The sequence below is a fragment of the Aethalodelphis obliquidens genome, unplaced genomic scaffold (assembly GCF_003676395.1).
Source record: "Aethalodelphis obliquidens isolate GAN/ISIS:26980383/991018 unplaced genomic scaffold, ASM367639v1 scaffold5, whole genome shotgun sequence".
In the NCBI taxonomy this organism is placed as follows: Eukaryota; Metazoa; Chordata; class Mammalia; order Artiodactyla; family Delphinidae; genus Aethalodelphis; species Aethalodelphis obliquidens.
The window spans coordinates 24,230,757-24,253,371 of record NW_020837949.1 but is presented as its reverse complement, the minus strand read 5'-3'; the positions used below and the strand labels follow the sequence as shown (position 1 = coordinate 24,253,371).

The 22,615-nt window shown below is 39.5% G+C and overlaps 1 protein-coding gene and 1 pseudogene across 3 annotated transcripts in view; both read right to left on the bottom strand.

The window, feature by feature from the left end:
• Positions 1 to 15,392, bottom strand: part of ZNF800 (zinc finger protein 800) — a 49,689-nt gene extending 34,297 nt beyond the window's left edge. For 2 of the 3 annotated variants that reach the window (XR_003431894.1, XM_027102050.1), the window contains exons 1-3: positions 14,570 to 15,389; positions 13,962 to 14,080; positions 8,798 to 8,893 (exon numbers count right to left, since the gene is read on the bottom strand). Coding sequence is in view for 2 of the 3 variants with exons in the window: in XM_027102050.1 (XP_026957851.1) it covers positions 8,798 to 8,893; positions 13,962 to 14,022 (157 nt within the window). In the remaining variant the exon portion in view is untranslated. Of the gene's footprint in view, positions 1 to 8,797; positions 8,894 to 13,961; positions 14,081 to 14,569 lie in introns of all 3 variants that reach the window. The other variant, XM_027102049.1, reaches the window with a different exon arrangement.
• Positions 737 to 2,692, bottom strand: LOC113618144 (tubulin alpha-1A chain-like; annotated as a pseudogene).
• Positions 15,393 to 22,615: the final 7,223 nt, after the last annotated feature.

Sequence of the window (22,615 nt, the reverse complement as noted above, 5' to 3'; positions counted from 1 at the left end):
TCTTTCAGATTTTTCATCATTAGTGTATAGGAATGCAAGAGATTTCTGGGCATTAATTTTATATCCTACTTTACCAAATTTTATAGCTAAATTACCAAATTCACTGATTAGCTCTAGTAGTTTTCTGGTAGCATCTCTGGGATTCTCTATGTATAGTATCATGTCATCTGCAAACAGTGATAGTTTTACTTCTTTTCTGACTTGGATTGCTTTTATTTCTTTTTCTTCTCTGATTGCTGTGGCTAGGACTTCCAAAACTGTGTTGAATAATAGTGGTGAGAGTGGGCAACCTTGTCTTGTTCCTGATCTTAGTGGAAATGGTTTCAGTTTTTCACCACTGAGAACGATGTTGGCTATGGGTTTGTCATATATGGCCTTTATTATGTTGAGGTAAGTTCCCTCTATGCCTACTTTCTGGAGAGTTATCATAAATGGGTGTTGAATTTTGTTGAAAGCTTTTTCTGCATCTATTGAGATGATCATATGGTTTTCCTCCTTCAATTTGTTAATATGGTGTATCACATTGATTGACTTGCATGTATTGAAGAATCCTTGCATCCCTGGAATAAACCCCACTTAATCATGTTTACAATACTTTTAATGTGCTGTTGGATTCTGTTTGCTAGTATTTTGTTGAGGATTTTTGCATCTATGTTCATCAGTGATATTGGTCTGTAGTTTTGTTTTTTTTTGTGACATCTTTGTCTGGTTTTGGTATCAGGGTGATGGTGGCCTCGTAGAATGAGTTTGGGAGTGTTCCGCCCTCTGCTATATTTTGGAAGAGTTTGAGAAGGATAGGTGTTAGTTCTTCTCTAAATGTTTGAACAAATCAACTGGTCAGACCACAACTTTTCAATGTTTAAAGCAGAGTAAGCTTCCCTGTAAAAGCAGCACCTTTGTGACATTTTAACTTTAGTACTCCTCTCCTTTTTCCTCTCCCTCTCCTTCAACAGAATCCACACCAACCTCCTCATAATCCTTCCCAAGGGCAGTCATGTCCTCACGGGCCTCAGAAAACTCTCCTTCCTCCATGCCCTCACCCACGTACCAGTGAACAAAGGCACACTTGCCATACATCAGGTCAAACTTGTGGTCCAGGTGAGCCCAGGCCTCAGTGATGGCTGTGGTGTTGCTCAGCATGCACATAGCTCGCTGTACTTTGGCCAGGTCTCCACCAGGTACCATAGTGGAAGGCTGGTAATTAATGCCAACTTTGAAGCCAGTGGGGCACCAGTCCACAAACTGGATGGTATGCTTGGTCTTGATGGTGGCAATGGCAGCACTGACATCTTTGGGAACCATGTCCCACCATGGTACAACAGGCAGCAAGCCATGTATTTACCATGGAGAGGGTCGCATTTCACCATCTGGTTGGCTGGCTCAAGGCAAGCATTGGTGATGTGTGCTACAGAAAGCTGTTCATGGTAGGCTTTCTCAGCAGAGGTGACAGGGGCATATGTGGCCAGAGGGAAGTGGATAAGGGGATAGGGTACCAGGTTGGTCTGGAATTCCGTCAGATCAACATTCAGGGCTCCACACTATTTGACCTATCAACCTATTCAGGTTAGTATAGGTTGGGCACTCAACATCAAGGTTTCTACGACAGATGATAGATGGCCTCACTGTCTACCGTGAAGGCACAATCAGTGTGCTCCAGGGTGGTGTGGGTGGTGAGGATGGAATTATAGGGTTCAACTACAGCTGTGGAAACCTGAGGGGCTGGGTAAATGGAGAACTCGCAGCTTGGACTTCTTGCCATAATCGACAGACAGATGCTCCACCAGCAGGGAGGTGAACCCAGAACCAGTTCACCCACCAAAGCTGTGGAAAACCAAGAAGCCCTGAAGACTTGTGCACTGGTCAGCCGGTTTTTGAATTGGATCTAAGACGAGGTCAATGATCTCCTTGCCAATGGTGTAGTGACCTCAGGTATAGTTATTGGCAGCATCTTCCTTGCCTGTGATGAGCTGCTCAGGGTGGAAGAGCTGGCGGTAGGTGCCAATGCAAACTTCATCAATGACCGTGGGTTCCAGGTCTACAAACACTGCCCTGGGCACATGCTTGCCAGTGCCTGTCTCACTGAAGAAGGTGTTAAAGGAGTCATCTCCTCCCCCAATCGTCTTGTCACTTGACATCTGGCCATCGGGCTGGATGCCGTGTTCCAGGTAGCAGAGCTCCCAGCAAACACTGCCGATCTGGACACCAGCCTGGACAACATGGATGGAGATGATAGCTGCTGTTCTGTGGCTGCCAAGCAGATGGCAGACAGGAGGAGGAGAGGCTGTTGCTTCTTACAGCGCGACTCTTAGGCAGTCGATGTAAGAGAAACTGCCTGACTTATCAATCACAAATGCTCCACCACCCTCACGTCACCTATGCACACACACACATACAAACACAGTTGTTTTGATCCAGGCATACCAAAATTCTTTCAGGTCCTTGGATTCACCAAATTCTCTCTCACTTACTTTTCAGGCCTTCACCTATGTTTTTTTTCTCTCTGCCTATAACATTCTCTCATTTCCCTGGTCTGGCTCACTTCTAGCAATCCTTCAGATTCCAGGTTAGATGTCATTTCCTCCAGGAAGCCTTCTCAGACTCCTCCTGTTTTTTGTTAAGAATTCTTCCCCTCGGGCTTCCCTGGTGGCACAGTGGTTGAGAGTCCGCCTGCCGATGCAGGGGACACGGATTTGTGCCCCGGTCCAGGAAGATGCTACATGCCGCGGAGCAGCTGGGCCCGTGAGCCATGGCCACTAAGCCTGCGCGTCCGGAGCCTGTGCTCCGCAAAACGGGAGTGGCCGCAACAGTGAGAGGCCCGCGTACCGCAAAAAAAAAAAAAAAAAAAAAATTCTTCTCCTATATTCCCCAGAGCACCCTATACATCTACACTACATAACCCCGCTATCTTGTAATTAGTTACTTTTCTGTATCCCCATTAAACTGGAGGCTTTAAGAAGACAGAGAAGATATCTTTGATGCTCACCACTGTACTCCCAGCTTTCAGGACCAGGCCTGATGGGCATTTGTTAAATGACATACTGAAGAGCCTTCTCTATGTTTCAGAAAACTTCCCTATAAGTAAGATTTCTATTAAGTCTATGTAAAGTTGACCAGAAAGTCAAAAAAGGGACCTGAATGATTTTCCAATTCTGCTTACATACTTTCCAAATGAGAAAAATAAGATGTGCCCTCATTCCATAAATACAGGCAAAAGTTATTCCCTAAGTTAGTTTCAGTTACCATTTAAGGTTTTGTTGGTTTCCCATGGGGACATAACTGCTTTATTCTAATCAGCTACCTTTTTAACTGATTGCTTTGCTCACTGACAATTAGACACAGCAACCAACTGTGCCTCTGTCAACAGTTAAAACTTTCTATAACCTGAAACACGAGACAAGACAGCAGCAAAAGTTCATCTAGACAGCCACAAAAGTTCTTCCACAACTCCTAACCCTGAGAGAGAGAGAGAGCCATGCTGCCTTACCCCTAATTATTCCTTTTCCTATATTTAACTCTTTTTCTTGCCTTAGGTTTTTAAATTATCTTAGAAGTCACTACATACTGCTTACATACTGCTTACATAGATCATCAATCAGTATCTTTCAAAAAACCAGCCTTCCAAAGGGAAAGCTTTTGATGCCTAGAAATTAACTAATTAATGAATATTTCAGATTATCACGCATAATGGATGCTCAATAAAATTTAGTTAAACCTCATCAAGGGTTTCTCCTGTGCTATCAATTAATGCCAAACACATTGTATACACTGATAAAAATGTTTAAAAAATTATTTTCAAAAGGAATCAATATTCAATTTTACATTAGGTTCGGTGGCAGTCAGTTGACATGACATAATATTAATTCTAACTCTTCAGTGCTAGACAAAGATAAACTTTCCTTTTCTCCCTTAATATACTGACATGTTGATCAATGATAAGTTGCAGCAATAATGATTTTTAAATAGTATACTGCATGCTTTATTGCTGACTCACACATGCGCTCAGTTTCTTTAGGATGACTGTTTAACCACAATATCATCCCAACACTGCAAGCAAATCTGTAACTCGTGTCATACCTCCTGAGTTCCAAGACCAGTACGAAGGGAATTTCGTACTGATCATCCTTAACGTAAGAAAACTTAGGAAAATTGAAATTGTTATCTTAAAACCACCACCTACAAAGGTTGGTTAAAAAAAAATTACTAAATTATGGAACACTGCCACATACTACAATAAATTTATAAGTAGAATAAAATTATTTTAGTGCCTACTTGGTGAATCTTTCGTTTAGTCTTACACACATTTATTGAACACCTATTAAATACCAGGTACAATGTTATTCACTGAAGACATGAGAAGTGAAGGATATGATCTGCACCCTTGAGAAATTCCCTAATATAAACGGCTGCTCTCCTAGGAACACAGCCCCAGATGAGATGCTTTGAAGATGAATGTAAGAACAATAAAACAAATCTACATTTTTCTTATTCATCCCCAAAATATGCACTCTGATTTAAAACTTCCTACAGTTGCTATGTATCAACCAAAAAAAAACCCCAAAAAATCCATCGTATAATATGGCACTATCTTATGTATCTCTGATAAATCACACTTCCAGGACAGAGGCATCACCATCCAGTCATAGCTTACACTAACTCCAAGAAATGTTGCTTTAAGCAATAAAAAATAAACAAAAACTCTTCTAAGAAAGTAAATGACCAAACTTAAATTTAATTAATGACAATAGCAAACATCACACAAAGCCAATTCTCATTTTTCACTGCAATTTATTCCTCCCTAAGATTCAAAAAAGATGCTACTTGCAAATAGTAGTAACGTGTTCTATAGGTAGAATCTTTCTTCTATAATACAGTTGACCCTTGAACAAACACAGGGGTTAGGGATGCCAACACTCTGCACAGTCAAAAATCTGCATATAACCTACAGTCCTCCTTATACTCCCTTCCTCCATATCCTCACTTCTGCATCCTTGGATTCAATCAACCAAGGATCGTCTGATACTGTAATATTTACTATTGAAAAACTCCGCAAAAAATAGACCTGCGCAGTTCACACCCATGGTGAATGTTCAAGAATCAACAGTATAATATTGTAAAAAGAGATAATATATATTTCAAGAATTCAAAAAAAGATGTCAGCTTCATATTAAAGACTAGTTATGAATACTGGACAATTTTCCATTTTTCTGCTTCTAACCTTAGGGCATTCCACAGCTCCTTTGCCTCTACCAGAAGACTAAGCAACTAAGAAAGAATATTAAGCTCAATTAATCAATTATTTATAAATACCTCATGGAAGTACACCTTTTTTGTTATTTAAAATTTTGTTTCCATTTGGGGAGAGAGGTTGGGAAAAGAAGGAAGCTAAAATAAAAGTTAATAGAGGGAGGGTTGGATTGGGAGTTTGGGACTAGCAGATACAAACTAATATACAGAGGACAGATAAACAACAAGATCCTATTGTATAGCACAGGGAACTATATTCAGTATCTGGTAATAAATTAAAATGGAAAAGAATATGAAAAAGAATTAATATATGCATATAACTGAATCACTTTGCTGTACACCAGAAACTAACACAACATTGTAAATCAACTATTTCTTTAAAAAAGTTAATAGATACGAGGGAAATTTGAAGACAAAAAGTCACAGACATGATCCTGGAAGGACTGACACAACTAAGGAAAGGCTCGAGCAAAGGGCAGGGCACAGTCAAGGTAGTACCTGAAGCCAGGATTCAAAGCAAACAGCATGTCTCAAGTCACCCAACCATCAGGGATTTCAGAGTAGAAAATCTGCAAGTAGGGGCAAAACAGGCAGCCTTCTAAAAAAAATGAGGTATCTATCTATGGACAGATGTCAAACAACAGTGGAAAGTACTGTTAAAAAACCAAAGATACCTAACTATGCAGAGTCAGCTACTCCTTGTATTAGGAAGAAAGTGAGGAATATATGCTCATATGTGTGTAGAAGGTCTCTAGAAGAAGACACAAACCATGTAGCCGTGCTGTCTGAACAAAGACACTTACTTTTGTATTTCTGTATACCCTTTTATACCTCTTTATTATTTTTTTAAACAACTTATTCCAAAAAGAAAAGTCTATTCAGATTACAAGTTAAGCAGATAGAAATAGGGAGAGATTAGAGGTTAAGAAGTATTTGTAATTTAAAGCCAGGAAAACAGTCCAAAGCAAAAGCTGAAGTGTGAAGCAAAGAAAATGAGTCAAAACTGGTCAAGCAGTCAGTACAGCACACATGGGGTTGGTGGACCTAAAAAATGAGTCAACTCCTTCCTCAGCCTTTTACGAACTTCCAGCTTGGGTAGGAATTAATACCAGGTCAAAGAGAGCCCAGTTTAGGCAGGAGACCATGAATCCTTTAAGCAAAGCTGATACCGGAGCTGAAGACAACTATCTTGAGCTTGAAGACAAAGGCAGATATCCTAACACATTACTACTGCCCAACCTGGTTTAGCCTGTGAAGGTTAACAAGAGCAAAAGCATAGACTTCAAAGTTCTATCTTCAAATACCTGTCAGATACAAAACACCACCAAGATTGTTCTTTAAATGCAATGTGTGTGACCCAGCTGTAATGGAAAGAGCCTAGAAAGAGATGAGTCACTGAGGGGCTGCTTGGGAGTAGAGTGAGACCGGGAGAAACTTACAGGAGTCTCAGGATGAGAAGGGATCTTAGACCCTAAGTCATGAGGCCCCAGCTTCCAGCTCATCCTCTCAAGGTTTCAGTCAGCCAAGGCTTATATACCTCAGTGCTAAAGAAGAGCTACCTTAGGAGACTTGAGATTATCCAGATACGTAAGAGATTACTATCTTGAGGAAATTAGAATTACTTAGCTATGAGATACACTAATGAAGTAAAAGAATTCCTTTTTTAATCCAAAATTAGTTTCTTTGTACCATTCAGCATATTTATAAATCATCTCTAATTTAAATGATAGGGTACTTAGAGAATTTAAATTATAGTATTTTCAAAATTTGTTTGGGGGAAAAAAAAAACTCAGAAGGCAAATTTACCAGGGACATTTAAGAAAGAACATATTACCCATTTCACAGTCCCTTTCCTTCAGCTTTGTAAAGAAACAATAAACACAGAAAACTGATACAACCACAGTGCAATGGAAAAACACGTAATTTCCTTTTTAAATATTCACCTTCCAAAGTTAAAAAAATATATAGATTTTGGGTACAGGAGCTTATTGAGAAGGTATTTTTTACAAGACAAAGCACAAATAAATGAAACAATTCTAACTTCTTAATCAAATAACACTATAATAAACTGAAGCAGTATAAAATAACTTCGTTAATCCCAAATTATGAATTTTTAAAAAAGAAACCTATATAGCAAGGAATATGACTATGTGAAGCTATTACCTTCATTTCCATGATATGAGAAAGAACAAAAAGAAATTTTATCTCTATACTAAAAGTAGCTAACAGAAACTCTAACTACAAATAAAAACTAACCATTCTTCTGTTATGCCAGAAACGTATTTAAATACTGCCTCTAATTAGAAAAATTTTAATTGTATTTACCACAGGAGAATTTGACGTATTATTTATTTCTATTAACCAAGGGCAATTATCAAAAGTAAAAAACAACAACAAAAAACACAGTAAAATACGTTATACCACCATCCAACATTAAGCATAGGCATATGGTATACACGAAATATTTACTGACTTAAATATACATAAAAGCAATGCCATAAGGACTACAGATGAAAAGTATAAGAAATGAATCTTAGACTCAGAAATTTATTTTAGATTAAAGAACAATCTATTTCTTAGAATCCTAAAGTAAATCAAATAGATACTACTTCCCTTTAAAATGATTTAAAAACAAGCACCTCAAAAAATTTCTCAATACAAAACAAATGGTTTCATATAAATTATCTTTTTCTTTGAATCTCAGAAATTTTTCATTATGATATAATAAGCTTTAAAATAATAACAAAAGATAGTCTAACCCTTTAATTGCCTACCACTTAGGTGTCCATCAGTCATGTATGTTTGCTTGTTCATATTTGATTTAATAGCCTGCAATGTCAGAGAAGCCATATCCACAAGAGGTGGACAAGTGGATCATAAGAATCACAGCAACCTAAGACTTTACAAAACACTGTAGTTCTAACAGTTCTCAACCATTTATACTTAGTGAGCAACACCTACTTTAGAGCACTGGATTGTAACTGCACAAATATACTTATTATATATCCATTATTATAGCAATCTAATGGAAAGAAAAGCTAAACAAATATATCTAAATATCAGGGCTGGAATAATCTTTTTTCTATCTGTGCTCTACTAAAGATATTGAAACTCCAGGGTTAGGTAGGAGATGGTGAGTCACATAAACAGAGATGATAAAGTAATTAATCTAGAACAAGGGACATCTCAGACATTCTGAGTAAATAATCTACTCTGTCAAAGCTCATAAAGACCCTGTATAATCTACTACCGTCCTTTGAGAGTTTATAAAGAACATGCCAAAAAATAACAATGAATCTTTGCCAGCAAATATACCACGTATTTCTTTAAACCATACTAAATACTTTTTAAATTAGTATATAATATATAGTACTGAAAAGGAATCTCTATCAAGTCAATATTTACTCATCCACTTTTTAAAAATGACAATCAAAAGTATTCTGTAAAGAAAACCAATGTATACATTTTATTTTTAAAAAATTATTTCTAAGGATTTCTAGGTAGTTTTTAGCTACTATGTGAAGATTGAAAATACATCCTAAAACATTCATACCTGATCGAAAGCACTCAATTATTTGCTGAATACCAGATTTGGATGTCTGTAGTGGTTGCTGTAACAAAGGAGCATCTCCAGGTTCCAGGATATAAACTACATGGAAGACAAACACCCAACCCAATCCCCACAAAAAAAGGGTTATTTATTTAAATCATTTACTATTGAAGTAAAACAATGGTTTGCTATAATCATGTTAATGACAATCACACTTTTTTGTATGTACTCCACCATTATCTTTGTAAGGCAAAATGAAATAATGGGAAAAATGTAACTAAAATTTTTCTCAATTCAAGGTGAAACTAAGGCTACTGAGACTATGCATTAAGTTCAAATGCAAAGATCTTACTATTTTGGTGTTAGTTAGTACATATTAGTCATGTTTGCCTTTTTATTCCCCTTGAAGAGGAACCACTATATTTAACCAAAATTCTAGGGCAATGATAACCTAGCCACACCTCATAAACCATTCCAAAACTCTCCAATCTAGCACAGCTCTCTGGGCAATTAAGAGAGCAAAACTCAAAAACCACTACCTAAGGAAAGAACTGGTCAAGTGCACAACGACAGATGTACAAAAAAGTTCACTGCAGCACTCTGCAGTACTGTAAATAATTGAGAAAAATTTCAAACAACTTAGAAGTCTCTCAAAAGGAACCAGACTAAATAAACTATGAAATATCCATACAACAGAATCTCTCACGGCTCTTACACAGCATGAGCTAGGTCTACATGTACTGACAACAAAGGATGTCAATACTACATTGCTAAGCAACAAAAACAGGTTATAGAATATGACCTCAATTATATTAATATATATTTCAGGAGCTACAGAAAGAAATAAATTTAAGGTATATGTGTGTCTATGTATAAATGCTAATATAAACACAGAAAGTCTGATGGGATACCAACGAAATTTAACAATGGTTCTTTCCATCAGGGTGGGCTTATAGGGGTGATTTTCACTTTCTGCCTCACACTTCACTAGCCTGGGCTTTTGGAAGTGTGCACTTTAGAAAGTAAGCATTTTTATAATAAGTAAAAATAATATTCCCATTGTAAAAGTAAAAATTTTCATATACAGAGGTCTATATCATGCCTGCTTTCCAAAATTCCCAGAGTAGCAGTATAAATATATAATATAAATAAGATTATGGTAATAAGAAACAAGGTAACTGAAAAGGAAAACTGAAGTTTCCCATCAGATATCAAATAAAGAGATAGTTGTGGTGGAGAAAAATTGGCCATTTTAATTACCTCTTTTTTTTCAATATGTTATAATGTTTTACCGTCTTAACCCAGATGATATTTTACCATCATCTGCTCAGTGTGAGAAGATAAGGAGGGTTACTTCAGTAATGTGTGCTGCTACTGCTTCAGGGCCCAGGCTTGGACAGCATTTAGCTGTCTGATAAAGCCTGCTAGGCTATGTGTAGAGACACAGCCTTAGATTCTCATTTTGGTTTCAACTCTTAAGTTCAGCGTACACAAAGGGGAGGAACTATGTCTCAGGACCAAATCATTCCATTAAGCAAAATTTTCCCAATTTTAAGAGAAACTCTGAGGTGTTTTTAAGAACATACACGCAAATACAACTCATTTTGGGAATATCTGACATTGGCACTAACTGCAGTGGTTAAGAACAGAAGACTCCAGACCTGGACTGATTGCGCTGAAATTCTTTTGCTACCAATAACTAGATACCACTAGGGCAAATTACACTCTCTGATTTCTCTGTTCTCATCTCTAAAATGCAGATAATAAAAGTACCCAAATCATAGGGCTGTGCGAGGATTAAATTGGCTAATGCAGGTACCTGGTTATATCAGAGCCTGGAATATAGTAAAGGCTCAATAAATGTTCTAGCACCATCATCATCATAATCTACAAATCAACTGCCTTCCTGACACCAAAAACTGAAAAATCTTTTCCAAAATCTAAGAGAAGTAGAATGCAGCCCCTTAGAGAAACAACAGTAGAAGTTTGTAAGTAGACTGATGATATCATTTATTTAGGTTAGATGTTCTTTCCAGTATTTGTACACTGTAACAACCAATAACTGATTATAAAAAATAACAACTACAGAAGATAGGGTAGAAGTTATACAATTTTAAAGAACTAAAAAGCTTGAAGGCCTGGCTCTCTAAGTGACAAGAATTCTAGAAAGGAAGAATGAAAAAAAGAGTAATGAATAAGGGAGAAATATGGGGGAAAAAAATGGAAACTTCTCCTTAGAGCCCCCTTTCTTCATTTAGGTATATGCTCCAGAAAACTTCCTGTAATACACTAACTTCCACTTCCACATAACAACATCTGATTTTAAAGCTAGAGCAAAATTTTGTTACCCATAACCATCACTGGTACCACCAGAATACATACACATCCTGAGATACCATTCAAAATAACCCCAGGGTTAGTTCAGTTATGAGTGGACACATTCATTTGATATACACATCTGTGTAGGTCCCCTTGTAAGAAACTTTTCTTTCTTCATGAAAACATACTCTCAATCCTAAAAAAACTTTATATGTTAGTATTTTATAAAATTTCCTCTTACATATCCTAACATCCCTCCCAAGATCAGGTTACATGACCATTCAGGAAAAAAAGAGCATCTCTCTCCAGCCAAAAAACACAAACGCTCAGAAGTTAACACCTTTCTTTACATCCTTCCAAGAACACACTTCCCAGAATAAAACACCCACTTTTTTAAGTCTCTCCTACCTTAAAATAAGCCCCTTAAAATATCCTTCTACCTATGATGTCTGAGATTTGCTTTCAAACAGTAGAGAGTAGGGGAGCAGTTGGAGGATGGAGAAGGGAACTGTGGGGAGGGGAGAATACAGATCAAAAGAGCTTGTCCACATATTGATAACTGATGGAGTTGTGTAATGGCTACATCAGGTTCCTTATACCATTCTCTCTACTTCTGAACATCTGAAAATTTCTCTAACAAAAAACTTTCTTAAAACATAACTAAGAATATTTGACATACACTGATAGACTTATAACACCACCCCTCAATACAAATTGATCCATCCTATCAAAACCTGCTCAGGAACACAGTGCTCTCATTCAGAACTCACCTATCGTTCATAATCCAAAGGAGGTCAGACCTCTTGGGACAGCTCATTAAAAGATCTTCTCAAACATCATGTCACCATCTTTCCTCCATCTGAGGGCATCCTCTTTTTAAAACTACCATAACATATTCCTCTCAATAATGGCCCATACCTTCCTCTGAAATAATGACAATTAACTACCCCGTAAGTTAAACTTTTGGCTTTCCACTGAACTAAATCCTCAGGAAGTGTTTACTTCTAACTAAGAAAGTGAAGAAATACCAACCACTTTTGACATGACAGTCTGAAAAATAAGTTGCATGGGAAAAGTTCCTGGCAAAATAAAGTTGAAATTTTTCAATTAATGCAACTTATCTGAATTTGTGTTAATGAGGGAGAAAAAGCAGAAAAGTTCCAACACATATTTAAAAGTTCAACTCTGGAAAACCTCTTTTAAAAGACATTAAAGTATCTAGAAAACTTTAATTACCAGAATATATACTTTATAAATAAGGTATGGTCACAAATTATCTTACTTGTTTACTTACGTCTATCTCTTCCCACTCAAACGTTCCATGAGGGGGTGAGCTTATCTGTTTTGTTCACCACTTATATCCCCATTGCCTTGAATAGTGCCTAGCCCCTAACCGGTGCTCCATAAAGATTTGTCAAAGAGATAAAGAAATGAGTGACCAAATAAATTTCTTCCTAAATAAGAAGTTTTAATATGATGTTTTAATTAACTAATGCAACTCAAATGACTTCTCAGAAAAAAAATGGAATAAAAAGACAGTGGAACACAAGTATAAGAAGTCATTCACAGCTTTGTACTTCAAAACTAGCAAAAATCCATTCAACATTTGGCAAAACGTTAAGTGATATATCATCACTTCAAAGATATAAAATATGCAGCAGAAAGGATGGTGAAAGGTAGGTAGATCAGGAACAGTTGAATAAACACTGGATTCCACCCTGGGATTGCCTGTTTTACTAGAAGAGGTATTATTTTCAGCAAATCAGTGGGGATAGGGTCATAGTACAAATTTTATTCTCATGTGTACCAAAGTGTTCCGAAAATAGTTCTTCCCCTTTTACCATTGCCATTTTTTCCCATTATACAAAAAAAGTACTCTACTTTACATGAACTCTACTGTGACAAAACCAAGTACATTAGTGCAGTTAAAATACTCCAACAAAAAAACAAGCAAAAGTATTAAAAAGTCCTAATAACTTTTAGGTCAAAAATAATGATAAACAACTGACTTTGAACTGTAACGGAAGAGCCCTTAGTTGGTTTAGTGACTGTGTATTCAAGGATTCCCTTTTTAAGCTGTATCTCTAAACGTTTGTGACAAAGCACATCATACTTCTAATAAGCAGAGAAACTATTAAGAGTTTATATATCACATTTATTAAAGTGTTGTAATACTCTTCATGAGCCTTCAAAAAGCAACTTCTTCATTTCATAAATTCAACTCAAAAGAGTTCCACTGAACAAACTATCCTAAAAATATTTATGTATTCTATCTAAATATTCAGATTTTGCAACAATGTGCTCTGTCCAAGAAATTTCTTTAAGAGGTTCCACTTAACAAAACCTGATTCTTCCAACAAGTTGACTTCAGCAAACTTTTCTTAGCCCAAACTAAACTCATTTTTAAGTTTAAGCATTATTCTGTCTCTAAGCACTATCAAAGCACGAGAAACTTTGTTTTTAAAAATTTACATGAAACAGCTTCCTCGAAGATAATGCCAGTATTCTACTACCCATTTTTTCCTTTCTCTTCAGTTTTAAACATTCACAGAGCATGAGGGTATACTACTAACTGCAGGCTGCCTTGAAAGAAAAGGAAAGGGGATTGAGTAATTGATCTTGTGGAAAAGATTTAAGGTGACACTTGCAGTACTTTTTTTAAGAGATCAAGCAGGGGAGATCTCTTGTTTGTACAAGCTTTTAGCTTCATAACTGGTTTTATGCTGGGGGAAATTATAGCCTGCTTAGTTAGGAATGTCTTCTTGGGCAGGAGGTAAGGAGAACTAAAAGAAAACAGAAGGCAGAGCGGCTCTGGTGGAGGGCAAAGTAACTGAAGAAAGGCGTATACCTGGTTCACAGCATCCGTGATGATGGTGGTCAGTCTGACAGTATTTGTCCCTTAAAGGCATTTTCAGTGGGCGCGACCTACTTTCCTTTCACTGTAAGAAGCTCTTCATTGCGGCTTGGCTGTTGAAAGAAGCACAAACCCGTCACTCAGCCTGAACTTCCTGGGGGGGTTCTGGCTGCATTTTCCAGAAACGTTCCCCTCACCCGCCCTCCGCTTGCCCTCCGCTTGCCCTCCACAGCCCTGCACCCTCCTCTCGAACTGAGAAAGAAAAACGCACGAAGGCTTCTTCAGCCCGAACTCCCGCACAGGTTCACCGCCCTACCCGGAAACGCAGCCCCGGGCGCGCAGGGCAAGGGCCTGGCCGGCTGCGCGGGCGGCGGCGGCGGTGGCGGCCTCGCCTTCCCGGGCGGGCGCGCGCGGAGACGGTGGCGCGGAGCGCAGCGGGCACGGCCGGCGCCGGGGCCCGTGGGGCGGGGGGCGCGGCGGCCGGGCGGCCGAGGTGTAGCTCCCGCCGGCGGCCGGCCCACGTCGCGCCCTCCCGCGACGCACGTGCGCCAGGGTCTCCCCGGCTGAACCCCCGTCCCCCCAACCAAGTGCGCCCAACTTACTGAACTCTTAGGGCGGGCCGACGGGCGGGCGGAAGGAAGGAAGGCAGGCCGGACGGCCGCGGGGACAGCCTGGCGTGAGAGGCGGCTTCGGGCCCCACCTGGCGCAGCCTCGGCGGACCGCGCGAAGGGACCGGGGTTCGGGCCAGACGCGCTCCCAGAGATTCCCCGCCGGCGCTGACGCGGAAGCGCCGCAGCTCACCACGTCCCTCCGCGGCCCGAGGCGACGGCTGTGGCGGCGGCTCACGGCGTCCCTCCGCGCTGTGGAGCTGGCGGGCGGGCTGACGGCGCGCGGGCGCAGGCAGTTGACAGGAGGTACCGCCCCGCAGCCGCTGCCGCCGCCACCGAAGGAGCCGGAACCGGAGCGGGCAGGACCCGAGGCGCCCCTTGCCAGGGCAACGGCTGCCGCCGGAGCCCGGCTCCCCTCAGCGCCGCTCCACCTGCGACGGTCCCTCAGGCTTTTGGAGAGGGGCGGGGAAGGATGGGGGTTTCCCCCGCCTTGGGCTCCTTTTGGTAATAGTTGTTGTTTCAGGAAACTTTATTAAGTCAGTCTCTCTCTTTCTCTGTCTGCCCCTCCACGAAGAGCCTGAGCTGCCGCCGCGGAGCGGGTAGGAAGGGGGAAGCAGAGACTCGCCGGCTGCGACAGGGAGCGACTGACTGACCCCGGACGGAGATGGGGCGAGGGCAGGAAGTGACAAGCTCTCGGAGTGGGTGGGGGGAGTGTGGCCGGCACGCCCGGGAGCGCCGCGCGCATGCGCCCAGCCCGGCGCCCCCGACGGTGGGGTGGCGACGCTCTGCGGCCGGGCGCGGGGAGGGAGCCGGGGCGGGTGGCGCGGCCCGGGTCTCGAAGCGGCCGTACTCCCGCACGTCCCCGGCGGACTGGGAGCCGAAGTCCTGGGCTTCGCGGGCCGAGAGGTGTGAGGCCCCTGGTGCGGTGATTGCGCCCGGGAGACGGACTGCTGGGCAACCAAACTGTTGCTATCGCTTTTCTTCTTTCGGTGGAACCGAAACGGGAGGCTTGTAAAAGCAAGGGAGGGAACTGTAGGAAAAGGCTTGGCAAATGCGTAAGCCGTAAATCGTGGTGATTCCGAAAAAGTTGTCATAAATGGTACAAGTGGAACTTTTTTTTTTTTAAACCCAACAATTTCCGAAGTGTGTCTCTCAGAACTTCGGGGGTTTTAGCAGGTCCTTGGGAGGAATACAACCTAGTTGGTGGAAGATCGGTATTGATTGCAGCTGCGCTCCGCTTCTGGCACCTGAAAGTGAAGTTGGGTCACGTGGGCTGTACGCACTTTTTCTCATCGGCGCTCTCTTCCAGCTTGGAAAATCCCCCAAGATCGCAGTGGTCTGTCAAATTCAGCAAACCCGTGTGCCGCTGCTCGGGGGCAGGAGAGACGCCTCCCCCGCCTTCTCCCCGACGCCTAGGATGGAATTCTTGCTCCAGAAGCAAATATGAAAATTTTAAGACAGAAGAAGCCCCTTTGCTTTCTTTATCTCCATCTCTCCCCCCCCCCACCCCCAAGATCCACTTCGTAGTTAGCTTGCCAGTTTTCGGATCCCTGAAAAACAAAGTTTCATAGATAGGCTTTTGGAAAAACAAATGAGTGACTGAAATCTATTTTCAGAATTAAAAGTTAAGTTTGTAGTAGACCCAGTAATTGATAAATTTGTTACTGTAAAAATATTGAATGGAACATTTGCATAGGTCCTAAGGGATTGTAGCAGCTTGGTTATAGGGGTGACAGGAAAAGGATAGGAAAATGAAAAACTTTTTAAAAGGAATTCCACGTACTGTACATTCTACATACTAACTGGTTACCTTAGTATGTTTGATCTCTTTATCTGTCCCATTGTCAAGAAGCAATACAAAACATCAAACTAAAATGAAATGCCACAATTTATAAACCAGTGTAAAATAAACTACGTCCACATGATGGTGTTATGAAGCCAATTTAAAAAAATCACATTTTTATAATATTGTGTGTAATATGCTTAAGCAAAAAAATAGAAAAAAATTTTAAACGTGACCCTTAACAGTGGATTTTATTTAACACTGGAGATCTTTGGTAAAATTTGAGGTGAAATATTGTCTTCACTTTTGGAAGATCTTTTCCTACTTTAATAAGCAAATTTATCATAGGTTTAAAAAATGAATATACAATTTTAAGTTTTCATAAACCTGAAAAGGCATCTCTTTGGATATGTAAGAGTTGTAAATGTTTGCTGACCAGATGTGAATAAAAAATGTTTAGTTTCCTGAGTAAATACAGTATTATTTATATTGTATTTCAAAGTGGTCATTACTAGAGGGTCCTCAAAATTGCTTGTTAATAGAATAAGTTTTAAACAATTTTTGAAAAATTAGAATTATAGACAAGATTGTAATGTGCATGTGGGTAGAACAAATATTGAACCCTGAATCATAGAATTTTAAAGAGGAAAAGAAACCATGGAAGTTACATAGTAAACCTTACTTTATAGGCAGAAAACTGAAACCCAGATAGGTTAACTGATTTGCTGAAGGTCACACAGTAACAGAACTGGGTCTAGGACCTAGATCATTCCCTTTATAAAATAACAATGCTAGTATCTGACATGTTTTGCGTAATATGTTTTAAGCTCAAGCATTAACTCATTTAATCCTAACAACAATTCAATGAGATTTTGTTATCATTCCATTCTTCAGGGGGAGAAACTGAGGCAAAGAATAGTTAAATAACTCATCAAGGTTACAGCTGATAGGCAACTGAACCAGCATTTGAACCCAAACGGTATGGCTCTGGAACTCATGACCTTAGTCACTATGTTATGCTGGCTATATACTGTGTTGCCTACACTGTACCACAGCTGTTTTAGATCACATTGTATGTGAAAGATGAGCCAGTGGATCCTGTCATTTGTGAAAGGTATTAAAATGCCACGTACAAGTTCACGAAGCGGGAATGGAGTTGCTGAAATCACAACTGAATTTCACAGGGCCCTAGAGTTTAAAGAGACTTTGAACATCTTCTAGAATTTTCACCCTACCTCTAAAAACACTATGCACAAACCATCACAGAAAAATTGTCTTCCCTTTTCGTTGTTCACTGCAGCAACCTAGGTGATACATCATTACAGCTTTAAGGAAATTTTTGATCCTTAAAGTCTGCAAGTGCATCCTAATGATTAACCTAAGACCCTCTTACAGTTTAAAAATATTCCCTCATCTTCAAGGCTAGAGAATATATATGTGAGTGTGTGTATGTGTATATATTACATATACACATACACACACACACACACATACACATATATACTATTACTGCGTAGCAAACCACCCTAGAATCAGTGCCTTAAAGCCATTTTATGTGCTCTCTGGCCTTGTCTGGGATCATGCATGTAGCTGCTACAGTCATCTGGCAGCTTGACTGGGTGCACTCATGGATGGCAGCTAGTGCTGACTATTGGCTGGACCTCTCTCTCCCCTTGTAGCCTTTCATCCTCAATATTATCCTGGGCATCTTCACATTGTGGCAGCATGCCAAGCAAATACAGAGTGCGAACTGCAAGACCTCTTGAAGCAGAAACTTGGCATCACTTCCACCACACTCTATTGGTCAAAGAAAGTCAAAAGGTCAGCACATATTCAGAAACTTGGGAGATAAATTTCCCTTCTTTTTAAATTTTTTTAATTGAAGTATAGTTGATTTACAATATTGTGCCAATCTCTGCTGTATAGCAGTGACTCCGTTTTATACATATATACATTCTTTTTTTAATATTCTTTTCCATTATGGTTTATTCCAGGAGACTGGATATAGTTCCCTGTGCTATACAGTAGGACCTTGTTGTTTATGCATTCTAAATGTAATAGTTTGCATCTACCAACCCCAAATTCCCAGTCCACCCCTCTCCCTCCCTCCCTCCCCCTTGGCAACTACAAGTCTGATCTCTATGTCTGTGAGTCTCTGTTTTGTAGATAAGTTCACTTGTGCCATATTTTAAATTTCCCTCCTTGATGGGAGGAGTAGCCAAGTCACATTTCAAAGGGATACGCATATAGGAATGGAAGCAATTATTGTGATGATCTTTGCATGTAGTCTATCACAATATACAATTATTTCAAGAATGATACTAACTAAAGCTGCTGGATTGCTTTTCTTTTTCTTAATGCTTGATGATGCCTTTAAGAAGAGCATAACAAGGAAACACTAGTCAGACCAATTCTTTAAACTAAGTGGGTCAATTTGCTGGCCTTGTATAAATAAACCTTAGTGATTCCTTTACTTTCCTCATCATTTTGTTGCTTTCTTTAAGATTTTCCCATGTGTTCTGAACAAATCTCTCTAAAACACAGTATAAAAACCTAACAACAAGTAGAAGCACTTATAGTTCCTATAGGACATACATATTCCGGTCCAGATTTTTCCAGCTTTGATTATGATGTGGCATTTTACAACACAAATAATTAAATTCATAATTATTTACAAATCAAATTATGGACCAAAATAGAGGCTGAAAGTTTAGAAAGTGTCATGGAAAATTGATTTAGAAGGGCAAATATTAAACTGTTGATCTATTATCAATTCTAGAACTTAACATCTAAGCAAGCAACATAATATGAAAAGGGATGATAATGCTTTCCCTAAGATGTTTATTTTAAGGACAGTAGGGAGTAGGTTGTACCTGCTGCCCTGGAGGTAAGTCACCTACTAGGAACCACCCCCCCACCCCACACCCCGAACATGGACTTAAAGTTTCCATTCCTGGTGCTAAAAGCACACTTAGGTCTTCCTGGCCAGGTGACACAGAGCATGTACCATGGTGCCATGTGACACGGCACCAAACCATGCCTTACAGGTCTTCCATTCAAATGCATTTCAGATAGCATTTAAGTGAATTCCATTTTTAAAAATGTTTTTTGTTATAGGGGAGTATGTTCATACGTAAGTCTGTATTATAATCTAATAATAATAGCTAAAGATAATTTTGTCACTTATTGAACTCAGACAAGGTGCTAAGTGCTTTCTGGTTTTTCACTGAATCCTTACCAAGTTCCTGGGTTAGATATTATCCCATTTTACAAATTAGGACACAGATAATTTGTGTTTGACCTAAGATTTAAACGTAGGTCTGAGTCCAGGTCCTGTACCTCAAGTTACATGCGTTCGGATTATATATTCTGATTATTTCTAAAATTTTATCTTCAGCTCAGACCTGTCCCTGAAGCCTCTAAGCTCTATTTCTAACTACCCAGGAGGCAGATAATCTGAATTTTCCCAGGCATCTCAAAATTAGCAGGGTCCAAACTGAACCTACCTTCTCACGAAACCTGTTCTTCCTCTTCCAAATTTTAATCAACAGTGTTGCTATCTATTCAGGCTATCAAGGTAGAGGCCTTGGAGTCATAGAGAGGAGCACATGCAGAGATGCAAATAATGCAAGTTACCTGTGTACAAGGTTTCTCATCTCACTTATCCCCAGCGTCTAACCTAGCACCATTGGTTATACCTCAGAAAAGTCTAGAAAATAGTGTCCTCTCTCCGTGAGCACCATCAATCTTCTAGTCCAAAACCTCATCTCTGAACCATTTCAATAACTACCTCCATGGTCTCCCTACCACCATCTCTCCCTCTCTCCATTATTCCACACTATCAACAGAACTATAGTCCAAACAAATATAATATTACTTCCCAATTTAAAATTTCTGTTGACTACTCATTTTCCATATGAAGAAGTCAAATCTCAACAAAAACCATTAGTAGAAAGAGCACATGGGGAATCCCTGGTGGTCCAGTGGTTAGGGCTCTACGCTTCCACTGCAGGGGGCCAGGGTTCGATCCCCGGTTGGGGAACTAAGATCCCACAAGCTGTGTTGGAAAAAAAAAAAAAAGCATTTGTTTTGGAGCCAGAAAAATCTAGGTCTTAGTCCCATCTCCACCATTCATGAGTTTTGTGTCTCTAAACAAGTGAGAACCTGTCTTGAAACTCAGTTTCCTCGGTTGTCTGCTACTTTCAGTGTTGTGGGAAATCAGTGAATGAATAAAGTGCCCAGAAGGACCTGGAACACAGTTCAGGTATAACAATAATAAATACTTACTATTATACTTGTCCCTCCCACAATTTCACAACTTTATGCTCCAAAGAAACTTGCTGGATTTCTCACCCTTTGCAGAAATCAACAAAGCAAACAGTAGTTTAACTGGGTGGGGAGGGAGTGTGGGACACGAGGGAATTTTAGAGAGAGATGATAGAGTTGTAGGTTATGTGGCTGTATCCATTAGCTAAAGCAACTGTTAAATAATAGAACAGTGGTTTGGGTAGAAGGTTGGGAAGTGTACTGGGAGGGGAGGGGTGCCAATTTGGGGGCTACTGGCCATTTTATAGATTTTGACCTAATGATCGTTACATGTATATTTGCCTTGTAATAATTCAGCAAGCTGATAGTTATGTTTTATGCACTTTTATGAATGTGTATAATATTTCACAATAAAAAAATTTTTTAAAGCAGCTGACGTAGGTTTTAATGCCTCTGAACTACATCTGGCATAAATCAGAAATGAGTATTGAACTTTTCAAGGCTTTGAGCCTTTGCACATGCTACTCCTTACACCTGGAAATAAATATCCTTCCCCTCCACCTGGAAAGCTCCTATTCATCCTTCAGATGTCACTTCTTCTGAGAAACTAGCTCCCACAGACAAATAACTGCTCCATTTTCCTGCTCCTGTAATAAATCATTCTGATTAAATGGCTGACTCTCCCATTAGTCTGAATTCGTCAAGAAACACATCATAACTTATTCCTCTTTTGTTTTGCCATCACCTAGCCCACTACATGGCACACGATAGGCAACAATTAAAAGTTACTAGATGGGCTTGAGTGAACAAATTTTCATTTCAATTGGGCTAAAGAAGAAATAATGACAACGTTCATTCTTTGCAATAAACATCATAAGAAAAAGTTTAGTGGGGAAAATCAATTTTACTGGTTTAGTTTAATTAGGCCCCTGGCCTAATAGGACACTCATTTTCAATGTAGAGAACAACCATACGAGGACAATTAAAGGAACCACTATTGCATAGAATTAGTAGTGCTGTAGACTATATGCCATAGCTGGACACTTGAAACTACTAACCATTCATCATGTAAAACCATTCATCAGGATTGTGTTTTTGTTTTTATGAGGGGTGGTTATTTTGGTTTGGTTGGTTTTTTTAACTTTTTTTTAACTTGCAAATAAATGGGATTGTATTTTAAGCAATTTCTGCCTTTTTTAGATATCATCTTTGACTTTTTTAACTTTTAATTTTGAAATAGTTTCAAATTTAAAAGCAAATGGAAAGAACACAAATAATTCCCATGCTCTACTCAGATTCACCAATTTTTAACATTTCGTCATATTTGCTCACTTGCTCTCTCTCTCAATCCATATACATATCTGATTTTTTGAACCATCTGAGGGTAGATTCAAATGTACATCCTGCCCCTTTATCCTTAATTACCTCAGTGTGTATTTTCTGAAAGCAAGGATTTTATTATCTTACATAAATGCAATACAGTTATCATACTCAGCAAGTTTAACACTGATACGATACTTTTATTTAGACTAAGGTCTATGTTATAATTTTGTCAGTTATCCTGATAATGCCTTTTATGGATTTTTTTTCCTCCAATCTAAGACCCTATCCAGGATCACATATTGCATTTAGTTGTCGTGTCTCTTTGCTTTCCTTTAACCTGCAATAGTTCCTCAGCCTTTCTTCGTCTTTCATGACAATGACATTTTGTTCAATACGGGCCAGTTGTTTTATAGAATGAGTCAATTTGGACTTGTCTGATGTTACTTCATGATTAGATTGAAGTTTTACCTTTTTTGAATGGTATGTAATACTTGATGTGGTGTCTTTCTCAAGGCATGGAATGCCTGGTTGATAGGCTTTTTTTTTTTTTTTTTTTTTTTTTGCACCTAGCCACGTGGCTTGCCCTAACCATTAGGCCACCAGAGAACTCCCAGTAATCCTTTTTCTTGAGATATAATTGACGTATAACGCTATATTAGTTTCAGGTG